Raw genomic sequence first — 24,511 nt, forward strand, 5'->3', positions numbered from 1 at the left:
GGATTCAGATGATTAATTTGGGCAGCAGCTGTGTCTAAGACAGTGTTTTGAGTGTTGCAGAAGAAAAGGCTAAAGCTGGAATGAGGTAAGTCTGTGACTCCATTTAGGATGCGCCTGTGCGCTGTGAGTCACCGGCTGAGTGTGCGAGGTGAGAGTTGTCTTGGCATAAACCGAAGTGGTTTTTCTCTTCCAGAAAATGAATCACCTGCTTCTGAGTGTATCTCTTTTTGTTAATGTCTATGAAATAAACAGTTTGCAGAGGCTTTGCTACATTAAAATATGTGGTTTTTCTGTCATAGCAGAGGACCTTTCAAGCAAAGGGAATTCGCCTTTTGGGACCAGTGTTTTTCAGACTTTTCCCAGAAATATGTTGTGAGTGATCAGTACAGTGCCAGAGACATTGTCCTTGTAACACTGCAGACTTATTACCAAAAGTATCACCAAGTAAAGACACTAATGCAGTTAAAACTGTCAAGTGATCTTTATTCTCAGTCTGTTTCTGTTTATTCTCCTTACTTTGGCCACTTCTAGCTTTGAAGGGAGAAATTTTGTCATGTTAAAATCTGAAAAAAAAGTTAACAGGATGTGCTTTCCCTGGAGACACCGTGCTTGGGCCAGAAATTGTCCTGCTATCAAGGAAGTCCCAAACTGTTAGTTTTCTCTTCAACAACTCATGTAGAAGCTGTGAAGGTAGTGGTTGAGCGGATCTGTTACAGCAGAGAGGTGCAGTCTAAGAGGGGACTGGCAGTACTGGCAGACCAAGAGAGCCTTTAAATTCTTGTGTCCTCACAGGTGGTACCACAGAGATCTTCATGAAGCTTCATGTGAGATACAAGATGACTGGCAGTCACAATTAGTTTATTTGAATTTTTTTTCTTGTTCTTGGTCGAGTTGTATCGTTTAGATGTGATCATTTACTTGCTGTGTTTTTCTTTTTACATATCACATTATTTATTCTGTTTATATTTACAGATTTTATTGTAGATGTTAGCACAAACTGTAAGCGGCTGGATTTGGTGCATTGGGAAACACATTAGATGTGTAAATGGATCCTTCTTGGCATTGACGTGTATTTGATGTGCTGTGTAATAGAAGAGGAGCTATTTCAGGTGGCCAGGTCCCATTTTCATACCTTTCTCCTTGGCTGTCACCAAGCAGATTAGACTTCAGACTTCTTTCCAACTATTGTTAGTAAAGATAACGTTAATGTGAGCTGAAGTGGCTGACCAGACTGCATCATCCATTACCTGTTTATCAACTTATTTGCGAGAGAAATAGTTCATGAGGCAAGAGGAATACTTACTGCTCATATCATCAGTCTGTTAGGGAAAGAATTGGTGCTGACCTGGCTGGGCTGGATGATTCCCACTCTGATACAGGGAATTCTGCAGGACCTTTGCCCGTGTCTCCACATCTCATTCCTTCAGTCTTGCCTCTGAGGCAGCAAAGGGAAGCACAGCATCAAGCCCAGATGTGCAGCATATGTCATGTGCACCCAGGCCTCACTGTCAAAGGCCATGGCAAGTTACTTTCTGAAGTAGATGGCCTCCTGGACAGTGTATCCACCACTAAACTCCAGCAGCTTCTGACCAAAAACTTCAATATTGCAATCAGACTGACTCCTCTCACCTTTGTGACACGGAAAAAAAATTAAAAAGTAATTTCTCTTTGTGTTTTTCGTTGCATCAGTTGAGTTTTCCCTTGATTTGGGGATTTCCTCAAGATGGTGACTTTGCCTCCTGTGTCACTTGGATTTTACTTTTATTATTATTTTCAAATAATCCAGTTCATTTTTTTTGTCCAGCACCTTGACACCTTTGTCTCAGAAGATAAGACAGTATGCATCTAACTGCACCTTGTATTCAAAACATACGTATCTGTGGTGTGTGGTCAACTAAACTGAATTTCTGTTTGTGACTACAGGAGATGTTGAAATACTCAGGTTACTCTTGCTTGATCAAAAAGACCTGGCAACTTGAGTATTCCCCAATCAAACTGTGGCTGTAGAACCAACCAGTGTAGAACCAACATGAAAGTTGATTTTTTGGCTAATGGGTCATTTGGCAAGTCCTGCATTATTCTTCTCCCTTTTTTTTAAGAACGTGTTTGGAAGATTGTTCATATATCTTCTTTTCTCTTGCTAGGCAAAATACAAGCTTTTATTTTTTCTTTTTGCCTTTTTTTTACTCATCTGTATAGCTGCAATTAAATGTAGAAGAAATTTGGGAATTTTTCTGTATTGTTAATTAATATTTTGTTGGGTCAAATGCCACCTTTTCCTTATGATGTCTTTTGAAGATCATTCTGTTGTGAGGTGATGAGAATTGTGCATATTTTTCATACTAAATATATTTTAACTTTTTGGAGGATAGAATGTATATGATGTGTTTTATAACCTAGTATAATTATCATTGTGAACTTTAGTCACTGGAGCTAATCAGTAAGTTGTTTGTTGTTACAGGTGGTTAATAAGTTTTCATTCATGATGTTAAATTCTTCCTTCCATTTCTTATTTCTCTGACTGACCTGACTTTCCCATGATACAGCAAATAAAAATAGGATGGTGCTACAATGCAGGCTAGTTATATTTGGTTTTGTATATAACAATTTCTAGGGAAAAAGGGGCTGGGAAAAGAATCACTACCATTCCAAAGATGATCTGATGTTACTGAATTATGTCCGCTAATTAGTTTTTCCACTATTAATACTTTTTGCACATGTGTAAGTAGAACTAGTCATTTTGAGTTTTGTTTTCTCAAAACTTGTAATCATTAGAAAGAATCATTAGGACTTATCTAAGATTGTAAAAGTCACTGTCGGAGAGTTCCTCTTAATTAGAGGATACATAATTTTATAATTAAAAATTATGTTTTTAACATTAATAATTACTCTGATGGGATAATTATTTTAATACCCTCTCCTATTTCCTGAAATTTGGTACTTCTTGAAAGATTGAAAAACTTTTGAGAAAGCTGCCTTTTTCTTCGACTTTGGGTTTAAATTTTAGAATAGCTGATTTTTAAAATTCTGAAATATGAATTCTAAATTAGATTACAGAGAGTAAGTTGTTTATTAATTTACTTGTGGTGGTAGCTTTCTTTTGCATTATCAGGTATTAAAGTAATCTTGTGGTAGAAGTGTGAGGATAGTCTGCACATGATGGGAAAAACAAGAGGAGTGGGAAAGGAAAAAGGTAGGATAACTCTTAAATGAGACAAGCTTAAATATTCAGACCATCAAAACACTGTTTTTTTGGACTGAGTTTTGGACCAATTTCCTTTTGCAACAAATTCCTTTTCCTTGTGCTTTTCCATCATCCTCATATTTTAAGAATGTGGGTGGAAAATAAGCATATTAGTCTTAAATGCAAAAGATAGGCCTATATCATCATCAGATTTGTTATACTCGCCTACCTCTTCCACAATGTTTTTATTCATCAAAGACAGTGTGACAGGCAGGTACGTCTATAAAACTTGGGAAAGATTATTTTGAATTAAAAGTCTGCTTAACAAGATACCACCTACATAAAACCTCATGTATTTATTATGGGAAACTATGTGAGTGTGTTGTATAGGTTTATTATTTATGGGAAAAATCCTGCTTAATATTGCATTTAATAACTGAATCAGTCCTCCTAGGCCCAATTCAGATTTGAACCCTAAAAATCTAGGAACCAACAAAATGCCTTTATAACCAGGCATATTTTGGCACCTATTGTTAGGTTGTTTGGTTTTTTTTTTAAATTAAGTTAGCTCGGATATTTAGTCAGATACATCACTTGGCAATGTTTTGTTTTTCAGGATGGGAAGAAGAAGTTTGACAAGGAAAGTGAGAAGTATTATTCCATCCTAGAGAAACACTTAAATTTATCAGCAAAGAAGAAAGAATCTCATTTGCAAGATGTAAGCACTAAACACATTATTACCCATTTTCGTATTTGCATAGAGATCATTGTAACAAACAGGTTGTCTTCACGACATGCTCTATTTTGTTAATGTGAAATTGTGGTGATTTCTTGTAGTCAAATATTTTAACAAGGCTCAATGTTCTACATGTCCAACATTGTGTACATCAAGTACAGCTAACGTTTATTGATTACAACAACAGAATTACATTAAATAAAAATGTGACTTATATAAGGTATATGTGAAAGTCAATTAATTACTTGCTTTTTTTTGCTACTTAATTTGTTTCTTGATGAAGTTATGTTTGTGTTTCACATAAATGTTAATCCGGGAGTCTGAACTGAGATCACTTTAATGATGCTTTTTTATGCTTCTGTTTTCCTTTTTCACTGTATTCTGAGATTGCAGCATCATGCCCTGATACTGCATCCACAGCTTCAGCTTTGAAGAGTCTGTATGGCTAGTTCTTTTCTGTTAAATAAAGCAATCCATTAAAACTTCTAGTTTAACAGGAGGATTACAGGGGTTTTCAGTATACTGGTAGAAATAATTATGATTTTTCTTTGAGGCAAATTACAGTAAAACCAGCAATTTGATATCAATGACACCTTGGGATTTGTGCCAAAAAATTATTTTGATGGGATTACTCTTATCACAGTGACTCTTAAATCATGGGGATTAGTTTGCAGATGGAGTTTTCACAGAAGATGTGACCATCACTCTATCACAAATTGTAGGCTATTTTTTCATGTTTACCAATAATACTATAATTGGAATTGAATGAGGCTTAGCAATTCAACATTTGTAATAATTTTTATATTCCTGAATTGCCATTGTTCTCTCTATAATAACCAATCTAGATAAGATATTAATTATGTAGGATTGGTCAATTGTTCCACTTTTATGTCAAAGTTTAAAATCTTTCACTTTTCTTAAATGATCTGTGTATTGATGCAGCAGTTCTGTTAGAGGCTAAGCACCAGCTGAGAAAAAAATAAATCAATTTCCTATCAAAATGTGGAAAAATGAATGTAAGCACCAATTTACTCTAGAATAGAAATAAAATATAAAATGAAATAAAATATTTTACTCTTGAGACATAAGAATAATTAAAGTCTAAAAACAGCAACTGAAGTGAAAAGTAACAACTGTGAATATAATAAACGGTCGTAGAATAACAATGGATTTGGCTCAAGTATATAAACTAATGGAAAACCAGAATAAATTTTTCCACTGTGTCCTTAAGTAACATCTCTGGATTTAAAAATCTTGTAACCGAGGCTGATGTTTTTTGCTTTTCTGGATGCCCCATTTGTAAAGCATCTAAGGCATAACTTTTCATTTCTGCCTTCCCAATTTTATGCAGCTATAGGAATGCTGAATCAGCAGCACAGACCCATCATAAACAGAAGGTACAATAGCAGAGCAGTACCAAAAATGTTAACCAGAGAGACTTTTGGCCTGTATCTGTATCATAAATAAAAGGAGGCCAAGCACCAGTTCCTGGCCCGACATGTTGATTCACATCCAGAGTGGTTCAGGTGAGCCCCATGAGTAGCCGATGTGTCCAGGACAGGGTTCACTGGAGCAGCCCACAGCAGAGCCAGAGCACGAGCAAAGACCCAAGTGGTGCTGGCACCCAGGGTTTAGTGCTCCCTGAAAGTGAAGGGAAGACCTTGCCTCAGGCTAACCTCATGCATTTAATGAAATGGGAATACAATTTTTCAACTGCTATTGTCACACTGAAAAATACGACTTTTTTTTTTTTAATCCACTGTTTTTTTGAATTGTTGAAGTTTCTTGGTATCCCATCACACTATGTGGGTTAAAGAGTACTGGAATGAGCAAGGAGTAGTTCTTGGACCATATTGGGCTGTTTTACATGTCTCACTTGAGTGCAATTGAGAGCACCTTAATTAGGCTTCTAAAGTTTGATGGTCTGAACATATTCTATAGAGAGTGGTTTGCATATATTTATCTAATTGAAATGTGTTGGATATTTTAAGAGCTTGCGAGACTGCTTATGCAGTTTACATAGATGATTAGATTTTTCTCCTTTAGCATCAAAAAGCAGCTTCATGATACTGTCTTTTCACTGTCTACTGAAGTCCACAGTGGGACAGAAAATAGAATTGAGTGATGTGGAAAAGTTAATTAACTCTCTAAGCCTATGTGAAGTTTTGGTATACATTTTAGTGATACCCTACATCAATGAAAATATAACTCAATATAACTAGATATTATACAAGACTCAAAATCATATCCATCAAATATATTTTCTTTTTTATGTGCAGTTTGAAGTCATAGAAAAACGTGTGAAAATCCTTTCAGCTTTTGAAACTTTAAAATAACTTTCAAAGTGATTCTTACAAATCTAAATCCTCGGTGTTCACACAAATTGATAAGCTTCTACAGAAGGTGTATTTTGGAAATGATGATTTAGTCCCCATACACTAGTGGTGATTATGGCCTTAATTTAGGAGCCCATCCATATTTGAGATGGCACTTGGTTGTCATAAGTATCATTACAACTACAATCTGCTTAAATGCTGTTCAGGATAGAGATGGATTTAATTAGGCGTTTAAATACTTTTTCTGAGTCAAAGCCTGAAAGAGATCATTTCTGAAACTAGATTCTATTATTTGCTTACAATTAAATTTGAGAGCTGAGGTCTGTCTTGAGTGCTTATTGATGGAGCTTGTGTGAGCGAGGGCTTGCTGGATCATGTCCCAGAGTGGTGGCACCTGGTTCTGTTCAGCTATGCACCATTGCTTTCATGATATATCTTTTGAGAAATAAAACTGTTAACAGAATATCAGAGAAAACGGTAGCCAAACACATTATGTGAATGGCACGTGGCAGTGTTAATTCTCTGGTAAAGCACTTGATTGTTGGATTTGAGTGCGTGATTTCTGCTTCATAGTATTAGTTTGTGCACTTAATTTCCTGATTAGTTTTTATAGGCGTGGGAAGGAAATGCTAGTACTGATTCATTTGAAACATATCACTGGGGCCCGTGCTAGGGCAGTGTGCTAGGGAAGTGGATCAATGTTGGTAAGAGTCCGTGCAGCCAAATCATGATAGTAGCATGTCCTTGACTAAAGAAGCAATGTTAATGATATACGGTGCTATTGATGACCAAGTCCTGCCTGAAGGAAAATACTGACTTCTGGCATTTGTGCTGTTAAAAGTACTAAACCTCTTTTGTGGTATGTTTGCTGTCAAGGAAGGACAACATTTCAGTTTTCCCATATTTGTTGTTTCTAATGCCAGAATTGAACTAGAAAATACACAGAAGTATACTGCTATATTTTAACTGGCTTACATCAGAAATAGCTGAACTACTCTTACTCATATTGCCAATACTTGATAAAATTTCTTTTGACCTGAGAATAAAACCTAACTAATGCAGCCCAAAGGGGATTTGCTTGAGAAAATGGTTTGTTACAAAGAGGGATTCATTAAAATGGAGTCTGTATCTCTTCTTTAAGCATTATCCACATACAACACTGCTTGTCTGTTAGGTCCCTCTCCCATGGCTTGTTTAAATTGAGGATAAAAGCCTGTTACTCTGTCTACTGATAAGAGTTAATTCTTTAGCTGTTTGTGCAGAAGACACTGTTTTGGTAGTGTATCTTCATGTCGGGTGGTATTATTCAGATACGTTTGACAAGTATTGCCTTGTAGTTGTGGCATTGGAAAATTAAAACATGAAAAATAATTGATTTATGAGATTAAGGACTTAAATATGTTTATGTTTCAAGAGTATGTGACTCATACTATGAAAATGTTAGTTACAAGATGTTGTTGTTAAAGACAGTCTATTTAAGAAAGAAAATACCATCTTGGGAAGTTATTTGAAGCTGAGAAATAGATAGAGTTTCACTTAATGTGATACTCAAACATTTCAATAGAAATCATTATCTTTTTGTCCCTCCTTAATTCCTATCCTATTCTCTTCTATTTCTTTTTCTAAACTTGCCATATACCAGCGACAGAGTTCCTGCTGCCACCTTTCTTTGTTTTGCTTCAGGCTGTCCTAAAAACTAAAATTAAAGTGCAAAAAGGAAGAGGAAACCATGAGTGGGGAAAAGGCATTAGGCTGAAATGTGTTAGCTTCTTAAACTTGCATTGAGGAATTTTAAGTAGGTATTCTAATTTTCAGGAAGAAGACTGAACCCCATGAAACTTGTAAATAATGTTATGGAAGATCTGTTTCTTAATGACAAAATCTGTTTTTAAAGCAATCGTGAGAACAAATTAACATTGTCTATATTTCATATTGTCCTTTAGGCAGATACACAGATTGACAGAGAACATCAGAACTTTTATGAAGCATCGCTAGAATATGTTTTTAAAATTCAAGAAGTACAAGAGAAAAAGAAATTTGAATTTGTAGAACCTGTAAGTATTATGTTTTATTTTCTTTTGAATACCTGTATTTAAAGCTGAAAATGAAATTTAAAATATTTATTTTTGGTCCCTTTTTAAATTGTGATTGCAGGTTTTTGTATATAGATAGACATTAAGACCTTGGCTTGGGCACTTTATATGTTTATTAAAGGATTATATAAGAGTATCATATCTACTGTGAAGTGCCTGATGACTTGGAGTGTGCATAATGTTTTAATGGGACAACATGTAATGTTGTAATGGACGTTTCCTAATACCATGGTTTCATGGCTGAAATTTTGAGCCAGTTTTTGGATTTAAACATTCCATGTAGACAGTACACACATATGTATTTCCAAGTTACACATGAAATGAAGTGAATAATCAGTTTTTCTGTAGGATAGGTAAGTTGGGTTTTTTTTTTGTTGCTGGAATCATTTGTCTTTAGTTTACTTTGCACATAAAAGCAAGCATATGTTGACTCCATAAAAGAGGAAGATAAAATTGTGTTTCAAAGTCCATATATAGATCTGGGTTTTTCTCCTGGATCCTGTTTCTGCCCTCCATCCCTAACTATCTTCTGGGTCAGTCAGTACCAAAAGCTGCTTCATTATGATGTGCTAGCATATTTCTGTCATATGAGTAGCGTTACTACCATTCGTGTCATACAGGACTAGCTTGCCAATCGCCTTATTTAGTTCGTACCTGTAGCCCTTGACAGAACTTCCAATGTCATCTGTCCCTTCCCATTAAGCATACTGAACATAGCAGAGCATCAGTTGTGAAAGAGGAACATGACAAGTATAACTTTTTCTCTCTCTCCACATCATCTTCCAGCTCCCTTGTAACTAACCAAAGCAGCACTCTTGACTGTGAAACAGGTTGAATTAGATCTCTTAACACCCAGTGTCACCAAAAAGAGCTTCTCAGATGCCTCCTTTCCATGAGATGAGAATGTATTATATAGTGAATATCTGACATTGATGGAAACTAATGAACCTGGATTCAGCAAGCAGTACTTAGAGAAATCCTGTCTTTACAGCTGCCAAATGGTAGAGACTAAAACCTTGCTTGGATTCCTAAATAAGAACATTTTTTTACTTGTCACAGATTAATCCAGAGTGTGTATCTGTCTACTTCTACAAAACTGGAAAAATCTAGCCATCTTGACTTACCTCTGACCCTGGTATAGGAGACTTTATGCTCCTTTAAAGTAATAGAAAACTTCTGTATTGAGAAGACTTTGTACATCAGGAAATATTATTGTGCAATTATATATAGTTAAAATAGGGCATCTTTCATCCTATGTGCTAGACAGAGAGCAAAAATATATTTTATTTTATATATTTTAGCTAGAGATAGTGATCTTTATCCTTTTGACTAGGAGCTGTCCCAACACGATGTCAGCCATCACAACAGCAGCTATGAATTACCAAAATGAAAGAGTAATTTATGAATTCATCAGTGCTGATACTGAGTAAGCAAGCAGGGGAGGTTACTGGTAAACTCAGTCTTGTGGACCTGGGTATTTTTTTCACCATGTGTACACATCCAGTAGGTAAAATTTATTTTTGCATGGATCAGTTGCCATCCTGTGTCAGATCAGTAGGCATTTTAGCCTGGTATGCTGTTTCTTGCACATAGGTCATTACTTGATGTTCTAGAGGAAGGTACAGGAAATACTCTGGTGACTGAGTAATGATAGCCCTTGCAGTCAGTGTCTTCTGACTCCAGGTGTGAATTTTTTTAATCAATCTGAATATAAATGGAGCTTAAATTACAACGGCAGTTATAAAATTTTGAACCTTCAAAATTCTTAATTTTTTCTTTCTAGTTTGTTGCATACAACATGCAAGAATAAAAAGCATTCACTAAAACCCATAAGGCAAAGTACGCCAAGTAAATGATACACATCGGCAATACTATGATACCAAAAAAAAAGTCCCAGAATAGGCTTTCTAAAATTTCAGGGTTCATGTAAGTGTTGTTGGAAGTATGAGCACATCCTCCCAGATGCAAGTAGGTAAGGACAAAGAGTAGCACTTTAAAATCACATATCAAAAGAATTGCCATATTATTCATTCTCCTCTGTGTGCTCTACGGATGTTCAGATGCTAGAAGATGCCTGGTGGTGTGTCTGTATAGACATTCCTCCTCAGGAGCTCTGCTGGTTGTGGGGCACTCTAGTGCGTGTACTGCTTTTATCTCCGATTTATCAGCTCAGTGTCATGTCTCCATGTAATTCTTAGTCTGATGTGTTACTAACAGACTCTTTGAAGGAGAGTTTAACAAAATGAAAAAAAGGCTATTAGTGCAGTGAAGGAGGAAATGGGTGTGTCCATGTGGAGGAATGGTAAGTTCATGACATCAGAATAGAACTCAAAAGCAAATGATCTGCTGGAGCTTTTTCCAAGATCTTCAGTTTGTTTGTGCCAAAAGATAAGGATGGTCTGGGAAACAAGAGTGAGAGGACTATTCTAGCAAAAATTGCCAGGTGGGTTACACCTAGGACAATAGGACAGTAGAAGTTGGTAAGAGTGGAGTTATGTTCCTTCCTGGAGGAGAGTGAGGAGAGACTTTAAGCTGCAAAATGCTAATGACTCATACTCTGAATAGAGGATTATAATATTTAGAGTAGACTTTTACAGCTGCTCCACAGGTCTTGGATTTCTCTGCTGTTTTCTGCATCTCATTTCAAGGTGTTGCTGATGTGTACTAATGTGAGTAACTGACAGATGCCTGTTTATGATCCTCCTAGATCTTGATTGCATCCAAGGAAGAAAAAATCTCTAAAGTTTTTCATAAAGATTTAAACAATTTAAACTTTTTCTCAAGGTCAAATTAGTGTTAAAATTTACTTTACAACAAATTAAACAACAAAGCAAAGGCAGTGACAGTAATCTCTCATCCTAGATTTGCCCTTGTGGGCCCAGAGAATCTAGTCCAAACCAATGACACTTTCTGAGGATGTTATGCTTGTTAAGAGGAATACAAACACCATCTTAGAGCTCCACTTTGTCCCTCAGCGATGCCAGGACTTCCTTGGCCTGTAGAAAACAGGACACAGAGTTCATAAGCGGTAAACTATCTGAAATGCGAGGGGTGTTCCATTAAATGTCACAAAACCCTAAAAGTGTTTATTTAAAGAGAAAAAAAACACCCATCAACAAACCCTCCTTGTAATTGCATGCAGTTCCATGAGACTTCACTGTGGATGTTAAACTCAATTTCCTCTTTCTTGGATTTTCTACATTATTAACTACATTCACTTTAATCTGATGAATAAGTGCTATCTACTTATAAATAAATGAAACCAAGGAGACAGGGACTTCTGGCTGATGTGCTGCAAGCTAAAGGTTAAATTCCTTCCCCTATCCAAAACCTTAGTACGGTCGTCTTCCTGTGAGAATGAAATGACCAGGCAGACTTGAGGTCACCAGCTCTACATAAAAATAAATAAAGTCTCAAGAAGTAGCTGGATTTTGTTTCAGGTTCTGTGTTGAAATCTTCATGGCACTAGGGTAGTGAATAGCGTTATATTACTGACTTCAGACCTCGCTCTTTATTGATGTGACCAATTAAATACTCAGAATGAGGTAACTATAAAGCACTTGTTGCAAAGAAAAATTGTTGATATGAACACATCAGAAATTGTATGTGATATTTGGTGAAACAAATCACCTCTTTACATTTGAAGACCACCTTGAAATACAATTCAGGACATCTTTTTTCAAAGAAAAAATGACTAGTTTTCTTTATTATTTAGTACAAATATCTTTAAAATGATGAGTCTGCCTTTAGCAGCAGTACCACTTCTAACACCAGCAACAAGAAAACCCCACTGTGAGCATAAGCTTAGGGCAAAAGTCCTTGGCTTCTGTGTATCTCTTCCATGCAGTGCTGTGGCTGTACCTGTCCTGATGGGGAGTGGTTGTGTAGATGCCTTAACAGCACAGGCCCATTGGGTACAGCATATTTTCTAGTGGCACATACATAGAAGCAAATACCATCCTCAGTGACAGTTGTTTAAACACAGAACTTGAATAAGCTGGTCTAGGGCTTGCATAAAATATTTTCACTTTTCATTTATTCCTGTTTCTCTAAGTGCTCAGAGAGTATTTGACCAAGTAAATCACAGGGCCAGATCCTCTGCAATGCACAACTGTACTATAACTAAAATGCACTCAGAATTTACTCAGGTTTTTTTGTTGCTATTTCTGTGCTTTCTGATAAATTCAGCTTTGCTGCCATCTTGTGTTAAGTATTTTTTTGTCAATATATCTCTGTGTACTATGTAAAAGTGTTTTGTATTGTGGAAAAAGGTTTTCTTCAAGTATTGAAGCTGAAATTTAAACAGTTTATAGTGCATTCTGCTGAAATGCCCTTTAAACTGATCTTCAAAATTCAAGCATAAGCTGACATACTGAAACTTTTTCCCACTAGTGCTTTTATTGTAATTTTGGTGTGTTCTAACATTCTGGTCTAGCTGCAGTTTTGCTGTGCGCTCATATTACTCCTGCAGTGCATCTTTAGCTGAAAGGGGTGGGTTTGCAGCAGGCTCATACTTACAGGTTAAGTTAATCCACAAAGTAAGCACAGGACTAGTCATGCTGCTGTATCTGAAGGAGCCGTAATTGGGGACGCTGATGAGTAACTGGATCTAGTCTGTGGGCACTGAGCTCTGCACAGCTGGAGCCAGAGCAAAGCCTTAGTTATAATTACCTTATTTTATACTTTATTCATAAAAAAGGAAGACTGTTTTTCTTTCTTCACTTTTTCTTTTTTCTTTTTTTTTTTTTTACTTTTTATTTCTTTCATGTAATTCTTTCTAGAATTGCATTCTAAACCTTAAAATTATAGAACTATTTCTATCTGTTCACATAATTAGAGCTTTTTAAGAAAAAATGTTATATCTGGACCTTTTTCAAAGCCCCTTGAATAACCAGTAAGAGACTTTCAGGGCCAGGTCCTTAGTTGCAATAATGATTAGCTGGACAGGTGATCATGTAAAGCTGAAACAATTTACTGTAGAGCCCTTCACTTGATGGTATTGCCTTTATTGCTTGTTTGGTGGTAGGATATGGCTCAGGAATTCACACCCCTTGTAGAGGCCCCACAAAAAGTGTCTTTTATGACCAATGATCTCAGTTCTTCATTTTCTGTGGCCAACTTACTGGGCAGCCATGGGCTTTCACCACCTCTGTCTGAGACCAGAGTTTCATCTGATCCTGCAATACCAGTAAAAACCAAGGGTGAAGTCCTTTTCCCAGCCATGTCTTCACACTTCTATTTGTGCCAGCACTTAAATGCTCTATTAACCTCGAACTGCTTTAACTTGCTAATGCAGCGGAACAGCAGGCTTCCTGAGGCAGAGATGCTCACTGAAGGGCTCAGTGATGCCAGAGCTGACACAAGGATGTGCAGAATGCGTGACAAGACTGAAAGGGGAAAGAGAAACAGGAAGGGGAGAGCAAGACTTCAGTCTGGTAGCAGCAAGTCATCATGTTAGCTTCTCTGCTCAGAGTGCTGCATCCTTGATCTCTCATCTGTCAAACTGTGGAATTCATCTCATTAAAGGATGTGGAATGTCTGGAATCGATGGGCCTCTAAAATTGCAAATTGGTATTTTAGCTATTCCTCTGAAATAACATGTGTTACCTTAGTACAGCAGTCTCTTAGCAATAGGAAAGAGGGAGGCAGGAACAATTTAACTACATTTCTTCAAGTAGGGCTGAGTGTAAATTTAAAGAAAATATGAACACACTAAAAGCTACATTTTTAAGCTGTTTCACTTACAATAATCTACAGTACTGGTAACACAAAGAAAAGTGCATTAAATATGAATGATGGCAGTTTTGTTGCCTGAGTCTAGGCTACTTCAATAATCGATGGAGAGAGATAAATGTTTCCATTGGATTATTCATCCCATCCTGAGAGAGAAGTCTGAAAAAGAAAAAAGAAATATGCTCTTGAATACCTGTGGGTTTTTACTGAGATGAGGCAGCCTGGACAGCCAGTTACTTAGCCTAGGTGATTGGCTTTTCAATGGCAGTAATATACTAAGATAAATCTGTCTTGTAGTTATAGCTTTTGTTATTGTACATCCAAGTTAATATCGCCTTTTTTTATTTTTTCACTTCTTTTTTTTGTAAACTAAAATATATATACAAAGAAAACAGTCTATATAATAAAAAATTAAATGCTTGTTGTATAAGAGCAGATAAGATGACTTACGGCAATGTCAAAACATTTTTAAAATTTAGAATTGAATAAGTTAGAAGGCTTTAAAAACTAATAGCTGGTAGGAATGCTTTAACTGAACAGCTAAAATCTAGTTACACTTTTTACTACTTAAAATTTTAAAGCAAACTTTGGAAAGAATTTTCACCTGGATATGTACAGACTACAGCTGTTCTGTTGGTGTCAGTCACAGATATAGCACATAGAGTTTTCATTTTGTTCAGAGGAGGAAGAAATAGTCTGGATTTCTTGTGTTGTATTAAGCTAATCAAAACATACTTTCAAGAGTTTCACTTGTGGAAAATAGGTCATAGCCCGAGCAATTACTATGAAGAAAGTGAAAAAATATTTTGAAGAAAAAAAACCTCGAATTCTGAAAGTATGAAGTTGGAAAATGCATACCATCAAAGACTCCAGCTGAAATACTGGATAAAATGACTAGGACAGTGAATTAAATTATTATGGAAATCACAACTTCATGACGCAAAAGCCTGTTTAGCACATCTCTTTCTTAAGATCTGACTATGAATTCCTTGCTCAGCAAAGCTTTGCTGTTGCAGGTAATGAAAGCTTAGATTGTTCCAGGAGCTGAGACACAGAATGTTTTTTGCTGATGGTTTGCCATATTTTTCTGCTGAAAACTAATAGAAAATCAACTGTCCTTCATTTTTGCTTTCTAATATTCACCTGAATAGAAAAAGTATGTAACAGTGGCTAAGAACTATTTTTTCACTGCTTCAGGCAATACCTATTCCTTATAAGTTAGTGTGTGTTTTGTTATCTTTGTGTTATATCACATTAAGACCACATGTTAAAAATACATAATGCTTCTCAATTTTGCCTTTTCAGCTCTTGGCCTTTCTTCAAGGATTATTTACATTTTACCATGAAGGATATGAACTGGCTCAGGAGTTTGCACCATACAAGCAGCAACTGCAGTTCAATTTGCAAAACGTAAGGATGATTTGCATTTACAACATTTTGTTTGCTAATTTAATTTCAGAATATTAATGTAGACTCTTAGCACTTTATTGAAACTCTACATCTTGCAATGTTTTTATAAGCTGAAATCAAATTAATATATGAATAGGTAAAAGGGTTTTTTTGTAAGGTTAATGTAATTAAGATTCCTGTCAACAGATAACTTTGGAAAAATTAATCTTCAGATAATTAATTTGTGATTTCCAGGTCAAAATTTTGGGAGCGAGAGCCAGCAAAGCAGGACAGCAGCCAAGTTCTCATTAGAAAACAGAGTAGTCCACATAGGTTTAAACATGTGTAAATGCTTTCTTGAGAATGGGGCCCATCTTCTGGAGTAAGTGGATGTCCCAAAAATACTCCAACTGTTATAGAATGATGCAGTCTGTTTCTTTAAGATCACATTTTGCCACAGAAGGCTTTTCCTGCTGTATGCTAGGTTCCCACTGTATATAAAACATACTTGGGAAGCCGTTCTCTAGCTGTTCTCTGGAGCATCAAAGAATTGCTGGGGCCTTCCTCCACAGTGAGCAGCTTTCATGAACATTAAATTCTGAATTTAGTAGTAAGAGCCAAAAAAGCCACAGTTTTCAGAAATAACAAAAATGCATTTAATCGACATACTTTTCCAAATGCATCATAACTGATGTGTACAAGTGTATATTTACTTCGCTGTGTAACTCAGATGTTATACTTCCAAGACATACAAGTAAGTAGATAGAAAACATCTTTACACCCAGTTTGCATTAGAACCACTATCATTTGCTTTTAAGGCGAAAAGTGAAGTTCAGCATACTAATATTGGGCCAGCCCTACATTTTTCATGACAAGTAACATCAAAGTACAGAACAAATTAAAAAAAGTGAAGAAATTCTATCATTTGCTCCACATGCTGCATCTTTGCCATGACTTCTTTCCCATTTCATTCTTTCAAGAAAAGTTACTCACCCAACAGCAATTTTTTTAGCTTCACTAGAGTCAAAGCTATAACAGTTTAGAAGATCTGACATCAGCTTTTGTGGATAGTGCCTTGGACACTGAACACTGGGAATATGAAACAGGTCTGGGAGTACAAGAGCACCTTACTCTGCTCAACCGACGTTCTCTGTGGAATACTGGAAAATAAAACGCTGACATTTTCCCTGTAGCATCTTGCTATTGGAGGATCATATGTTGTCTCAGAGTTGGAAGATAGCATTGCATTAGCACTGTTGATGTGGATCTGTGTTCTTAGGAGTACTGAACTCTTCCAGGTTTTGCTGCAGTTAAACATCTGCAGCAGACCTCTGTAGCCCCCTCCCCTTTTAGGCCTGTTGTTCATATGTAGGTATAGATCCCATTTAAAATGCCACTTGGGGAAATAAGGCAAAACCTCCTAGATTATTAACATTTTCCTTTTCAGTCGAGATGCAGATGTTCTCTGCCTGTAGGCCATCTCAACCCCTTGTCCTTTCAAATTATGTATTTGATACTTTCAGTTTGCTACTGAGACTCTTTCAGATAAAGGCACAAGGGGTCAGTGTTGTTGCACAGCACAGTTTCAGTGAAAGGGTGAAAAATGTGCTTCAGTCCAGAGATTTACTTACTTTAATGTGGCAAGTTCTGAGAGGACACAGTACAGACCAAAACTGGCATTCTGAGTCAGAATATGTTAGTATCTTCTATCCCCATGTCTGTAGAAACAGAATTATTAAAGCATTTTTTCAATTTCAGTGTTAATTAAGAAATAGTTAAATAACTTCTTAAATATTACATAAGTACAACTTGAAATTGTAAATACACTACAGAGATAGAGCTGTAAAGTTATGCAGAAGGAACAATGTGTTACGATATTTTTTTATTATATTTATGTATCAGAGAAACAGATATGTGAAGATACAGTGGGATACAGTAAATCATTCACTGCTGTTGCACAGAAAGTTTGGATTCTGGCTTCAGATCTAGATCCACAGCTTCCATTTGCCAGTTGGCAAATCTACTGACTTGTCACACAGATTGAAGTGAAATAATTTATGTAGGGAGAGACAAACAGGAGAGCGTTCAGTGAAAATAGTGTTCAGCCTGTCTGTTGTAGCTGTGAAAAGTACTTCTTTCCACTGTATTATGTGTTAAGGTCATGGAGAATAGCTGATCTGAACTGTTTCTGTTCTTAAAATTGACCTACAGGTTAGAGCAGGAGCAGTAACAGCCGTGGGAGTAGCATGGTAGTGGCAGACAGACAGCTCTTAACAGGTCACCATGTCCTAACATGACCTGCTGTCACTGTTTCAGCCGGTCAGTGGTGTACTTTGCATGTCCATTTGGCTTTGTTTTTGATAATTTCATTCAAAATCCTGCCTGCTTGAAAGTAGTAATTAAAAAATTTAACAGACAAAAGATTAGCCTTCAACATGGGGACATTCCTCCCTTCACTGGCATGTCGCTCTTAAAGGTCTCAAAATGACCTGTTAAGTTTGGTCTGAAGTGATACTTCACCCTAAGGGAATTTTTACGTCTCTCTGTAATAATAATGTATGTCTTCAAGAAGATTTAATATGTGTATTATTATTCTACTGTGCAACTCCTTGAATGGCCCACAGAAAGGGGAAAGTATACATCACTGTATAAAGTCCTGAGTATCCTTCTGACTAGTCAGGATTAGAGTCCATAAGAAGACTTTGCAAAAACATTACAAAAATCTTTATTCTTTCCTATTACCTGTAAGTCTTCAACATCTGGTTTATTAGTAGCAACCTATCAGACTTCTGGCACCTCATAATAATTCTCTACTATACTGTGCTAGGTGTGGAGGGAAACAGCCTCACTGAATTAGATAGGAAGAAGTGTCCATTTATACACATATAGATATTAGAAAATATGAATAACCCACCTTTGGACCTAATTGTTTGCTTGGTGAGTTGCCTGGCTACACATGTGATATTTAGGATAGACACAGTACTTCTATGCTTCTGGCACAGTTCTGCCACTTGTGACCTGTTTCTTATCTAGCATAGTTATGTTATATTTAATGGTAGTGTTTGCATAATCCTGTCAAAATGTGTTCATGACAGTGCTGGTAACCTGACTGTTCTGAGTATCAGCAGCTGTGCTATTACTTCAGATATGGATACTCAGTACATTTGTCTCTTACACATGTGGAGAGACCGCAGCTATCTAGAGATGTTAGCCTGGCATTAACCTAAACTAGTGTTTTCTACACTGTACTTCAGGTGGCTCATTGGGACTTAACTACTTCAGTTTTGGGGCTATGCTATCAGCAGCTTGTAGTTTGGCCTGGCTTCTGTCTGTGTGAGAGAAAGCCTACGTCTGTCTGCAAAATGCTGTGTAAGCATACCTAAAGATACAGAATTACCTCCTTTCTGAGGTTAGAAACATTCAGAAAGAGGAATGTTGCTATTCACAACCACATTTCCTTTACACTTGTGTGCTTAAGTTGAATTCTTCATTATTGTTATTCCTAGGCTTCTAAAGCAATGAAGTCTATTATTATTTACAGCTTTTTTATTTTCCTTTTATGTCTCTGCTTCTGTTGGTCTCTGATACAGTTTCCTTGGCATTAGTAGTAATTAGTTCTTCACTGTTGTTTTGTACTTTCATGAGATAATGTGATTTTTCCTTTGTTTTCTTTTCTGGGTACTAGACCCGGAATAATTTTGAAAGCACTAGGCAAGAAGTGGAGAGACTCATGCAAAGAATGAAATCAGCCAACCAGGATTACAGACCGCCAAGTCAATGGACAATGGAAGGCTATCTCTATGTGCAGGAGAAACGTGAGTAAAACAGATGTACCTTTTACTTTGATTTGAAAGGCACCTTGCACAAATGCAAGGACAAGAAAAGGGTTTAGTCAGCAGGACAACACAACAGCTCTCTGTTTGAATGCCTGCAGACTTCTGCTATGGTTGCTTTCCAAATGATTGAGAGGTTCAAAAGAAAAGTAGGTGCTTGACTTTTCAAAAAGCACTCAGAGTAGCTATGGTCAGATGGAATGATGATCAAAACACTTGTAAGCAACTGAACTCCTACCTCCTGGGACCTTTTGGGTTGGTCCCTGCTATTGGCCACCCTAGTGGCTGACTGGTAGCAAGCTCTGCTCTGGCTGGCTGCCCTACGCATTGCTGCAGACACTGCAAGATCCCAGCACTCTGCTTTGACTCTACCTGCCAAACCCTGCTGTCTCCTGTACTTTTTCTACTTGAACAGAGCCCCTGGTTCAGCCAGCAGGAACAACCTCCACTGTGTACCAGGGATCTCCACTGAACCAGCCACATTAAGAGTAAATGAACATGCACACAATGGAGAAAAAAAAAAAAAAAGATGTAAGAAAAAGAAAAGTCATCTAAATACAGTCTGTCATCTTCAAAATAGCTGCAAATCTATACATATGTTTTAATTACTTCATGAGACATGACAATGAAGTGATGAACTAAATGAAGGAATAGAACTAAAGTTGTCATAAGTGTCTGAAACTGCTTGGAAGAGCCTAGCAATACATCACGTTATGAATGAAAACAGAACCAGGAAATATGTGAAAAGTCAAATGAGAGATTTCAAAAATACACATCACTGAAGTATCAGCTGCCACTGTTTTACACTCCAACCAGTACGGAAAAAAAATAGCTGTGATAGATAGGATCATAAAAAGCCCTTAGTAAAATAGTTCTCATTGCATGGGGTATCCAGATTTATATATTTATTTATTCATATATCTATTTACGTGGAATCAGCCTGACAATAGAAAAGTACGTAGCAGTGTTTTGAGATAATGTGTACATGCTTGTGCAAGTTTGATATTCATGCAAAAATTATTAAATACAAATTTGCACCTGATTTCTCAATCATAAAATAAATAGAAGGCATCTGGCTATAGAATTCCTGTATCAGACATGACCCCACTTGACATCAGTTTTAAGGACATCTTCTTCACTACTCCCTTTTTAGATGGTAACTGAAGAGACTACATGGTGTTACAGATAATTGCTTTTCCAAATAACATAATGAAATTAATCTTTATTCCATAGGTGAGCTAAAAGAAAGAAACCTCAATGCTTATTGTAGTTAACCTCAACCACTTTTACCCTGAGTAGCACTGAAAGTTTTAAGAAGACTCTCTCTGTGTTTTAATTGAGTAATAATGATAAAGGAAACCTGTGTTAAGTAGAAATTACACTGACCCCTGCTAATGGGGGAGGAAGAAAAGGTGTGAAGCATTGGGCACATGTTGTGCTTCATTAAATAGAGAGAGGCCAACTTGACATCCTCTTACTGAAAAGAAATTTGTTCATTAGTTTATTCTAGAGTAAAAGTAACAGGGTCTGTAATCTCTGTGTCAGTGGGGAAGGTATTAGTTGTATATTTCCTTGTCATGCAGGTTTACTTTCCTACAACCATCATCCGATTGGCTCTTGGCAAATTATGGGTAACTGGATTATATGTTTGCTATTCTTGAGAGTAAATCCTGTATGTATTTATTAATGATATGTTTGTGGATTTTTTAATGGCAGTAGGCCATAAATTGTTTTCATTTGGATGGACAGTTATGATTAACAGACTTAAAGTTGCAATGTAGGTGTCTGGCTATTTTTTAATGAAAAACAGGTGACTTCTAATCTCATTTAAAACCACTTTGAGGGTGCCCATCCTTCTTATATATGCTAAAAGAGTTAATGAAGTGCCATCAGAGGAAAAACTGATTTAGAATAATTACTAAGTGAAAATAAGTTAAAACACAGGAACAGAACAGCTGACTTCTGTGGGTGGGTGACGAGTTGACTTTTCAATTCATGTCATTATTTCCCTGCAAAACACAGGCAATGGGAGAACTTTCTCCAAGTTAGCATAACAGATTGTGTAACCTCCAATTTACATGACTGATGTAATAATCTCTTGTATACCCCCAACCTTTGTGGAAGGCTACATTTAGAAGGCAAAGCCATTGCGTCTGTAGCAAAACTACTAGGCTTGTTTTTAACACCTTCCATTTTTATTTAACTGTTTACATTCTAAAAAAACCACCCAAGCACAAAACCCTAAAAATGCATTTTTTTTAACTCAGAGCTCTTTCATTTTAAAAAGATTGAGTCCAGATATACTGTACTTTGAAAAAATCAGTGACATATTTTTCCTGAATAACTCCCATTGAAATGAATTGAAAAATCACATGTGGGTTGAAAGTTTCATCTAGTCCTTTTCTATTCTGAATTTACACAGTAATTACAATGCCACATTATTTATATATATACACACATATATGTATATGTATTTTGCTTTGGCACCTGCATTTCAGATGGCTCTGCAGAGAGGGGCCATGTTTGAATGCCAGGCTCTGAAACGTAATGCTGTCCAAGAGGAAAGAAATGCTTGTCCTTCTTGGTACATCTTCACACATCCGTTGTGTTTGGTCTCTGCATCTGAGTACCCAGAAGCTGTGTCAGTGCTAGTAAAATGTTGAGACAAGCTTGCACAGAATATCCCACCCTCTATGCTATATATCCAATTCTCAAAAATCAACACGTTTTTTCCACATTACCTGTTGAGTATGTGTTGTCATCTAGTCACTGTGAATGCTGCCAGCACTGTTTATTAACCAGTGTAGTTATAACCCTAATGTCCAGGTCCAAGGGGGAGAAGTCACACTACAAAAACCTGAATTACTCTGTCCTCTGCAGTGCACCACCTCTCCATATTATCTCTAAGAATCTGGGAGTTTATCTTGTTCTCTGTGCTCTGGTAAACATATTTTTTCCCAGAAAATTGTGGGAGATCTTAGCTGTATTTCCAGGATGTGGTGAGAATTATGGAAATGGTGGGAAGATTTACTCCATGTTCTCACAGCACAAAACACAGTATAAATACCTGTGTCTAAGCTGAGTTAGCAGATGAAGTTTAAAATACTGTTGAGCTCAAGAAGGCTTTGTGTTTAGATTCACTAGAGGTTCAGCAATGCCTGAACAAAGCTCTGGGTAATCCAGAAGTGAAAACATCTCCTGTATCAGAGATCCTATGCTTTGCAGTAGGATTAAGAAGTAGTGTGGTGTGACCTCTCCAGGATAAGTCATATATCCACTTAGTTGTGAATCGCTGTAGATTTCTTGAATGGCTATCTACATTGAAGACTAGTGAATCCTTAAGTACATTATACTTTGGTATTGTGAGCATGTGCAATTGTCAGTTTGTGGACACAGTCAGTTGTGCACCACTGTTACAGCCACCTCTTCCCCAGCAGAACCCTTTCCAAGGCGTAAAAGGCCAATGTTTCTTGATGAAGGTGCCCCCTCTGCCACCCAGAATTTTATCCCTAATCTCTAAATCACTATTATTTTAGAGCACACTGTTCCTTTCCGTCCTTTCAGGTAATTAAATCACCCGTCAGTGTTCAGCGATATAAGAATAAATCTATACCTGAGCCAAAATGCCATTTTACCCACTCCCTTAAGGTAACAGAATAGCCTTCCTGTGACACTAACAAAAGCACTCATTACCTTTAACAAGAACTCTGAAAGTGAAGGGAAATGCACTGACTTCATGACTTCATCCAATTTTCTGGATCTAATACCAGACTTCAAGGTTTTCCTTAGAGAAAGGATGTAATACTGAATCCTTGTGCTTCACTCAAGTTGATAAAATCTTCAACTCTATTTCCTAGGCAGAAAAACTCTCAGGATCTTACCTGTCTCCGCCTGTTTACCCTAGTGAGATGCTGTTACACATCAGTTGCCAAACAAAATCGGTCTACTGGAACTTTGTTGGGCAGCCTTATCAAGGTGCAATATTTGAAAAATATATCTGAACAACATGTTCAAATTAAAAAATCAGGAGAGTTTTTTATTTTGTAGGCTACATGTGGATGCTGTTATGTTTCATTTCTCTACCCTGTCTAACTCCAACTAAAACAGTGATAAAATGCCAAAATAATTATTTTTATTTCTCTTTAATCTAGGACCTCTTGGATTTACATGGGTAAAACATTACTGCACTTACGATAAAGGAACAAAAACATTTACAATGAGTATAGCTGAAACAAAATCTGGTGGAAAAGTGGTGAGTTGCATATACATGAATGCATGCATGAACTGTATATTCCATCTTTTGTCTTAAGCATTCAGAAACTTAGAAGAATGAAATGTGGTGAACAAAACATAAGGCTGTTTCCATAGATGAATCTGTGCTTGTCTTATATAGCACAGATAAATGAAATATTTAAATAAAAATATTTCTTCTAAAACACATGGAAAACATATATTCAGTAATTTCTCTAATGTGGTTGTTCCAAATACATATGAAATCAATCGCATTTGCACAGAATCATAGAATGGATGAGGTTTGGAAGGGCGCTCTGAAGATCATCTAGTTTAATCGCAGTGCAGGGTCGACCATAGCAGGTTAGCAAAGACTTTGTCCAGTCAGGTTTTAGATGTCTCCAAGGATGGAGATGCCACAACCTCTGTGGGCAACATGTTTCAGCATTTGACTGCTGTAAAAATGCCCTTTTAAAGTTTAAATGAATTACCTGTATTTCAGTTTGTGTCCATTTCCTCTTGCCCTTTCACTGGGCACCACTGAGAAGAATCTGACTCAGTCTTCTTTACTTTTTTCCATCAGGTATTTATAGATACATCAGTGATATGATCCCCCTTCTCCAGGCTGAACAGTCCCAGTTCTCTCAGCCTCACCTCATATAACAGATGTTCTAAGTCCTTAATCACCTTGGTAGCCCTTAGCTGGACTTGCTCTAGTACATCACTGTCTCTCTTGTACTGGGGAGCCCAGCACTGGGCAAGCACCAGTGCTGAGCAGAGCATGAAAATCATCTGCCTTGACCTGCTGGCCACACTCTGCCTGATGTAGCCCAGGATGCTCTTGGCTGCCTTTGCTGCAAGGGCACAGTGGTGGCTCATGGTCAACTTTTGCCCACAAGGACGTGCAGGTCCTTTTCTGCCAAGCTGCTTTCCAACCTGTCAGCCCGAGCCTATCCTGGTGCCTGCAGTTAGTCCTG

General features: G+C 37.0%; 1 protein-coding gene across 1 annotated transcript in view; it reads left to right on the plus strand.

The window, feature by feature from the left end:
• The window catches only part of ARHGAP42 (Rho GTPase activating protein 42), a 140,260-nt gene that overhangs the window by 74,473 nt on the left and 41,276 nt on the right, over positions 1 to 24,511 (plus strand). Inside the window, exons 5-9 of the mRNA XM_026854282.1 lie at positions 3,801 to 3,902; positions 8,200 to 8,310; positions 15,388 to 15,492; positions 19,157 to 19,286; positions 23,456 to 23,556. Of these exons, the coding sequence (XP_026710083.1) occupies positions 3,801 to 3,902; positions 8,200 to 8,310; positions 15,388 to 15,492; positions 19,157 to 19,286; positions 23,456 to 23,556 (549 nt within the window). The remainder of the gene's footprint in view (positions 1 to 3,800; positions 3,903 to 8,199; positions 8,311 to 15,387; positions 15,493 to 19,156; positions 19,287 to 23,455; positions 23,557 to 24,511) is intronic.

This window comes from Athene cunicularia (assembly GCF_003259725.1).
Source record: "Athene cunicularia isolate RWA chromosome 1 unlocalized genomic scaffold, athCun1 chr1_part1, whole genome shotgun sequence".
Lineage (NCBI taxonomy): Eukaryota > Metazoa > Chordata > Aves > Strigiformes > Strigidae > Athene > Athene cunicularia.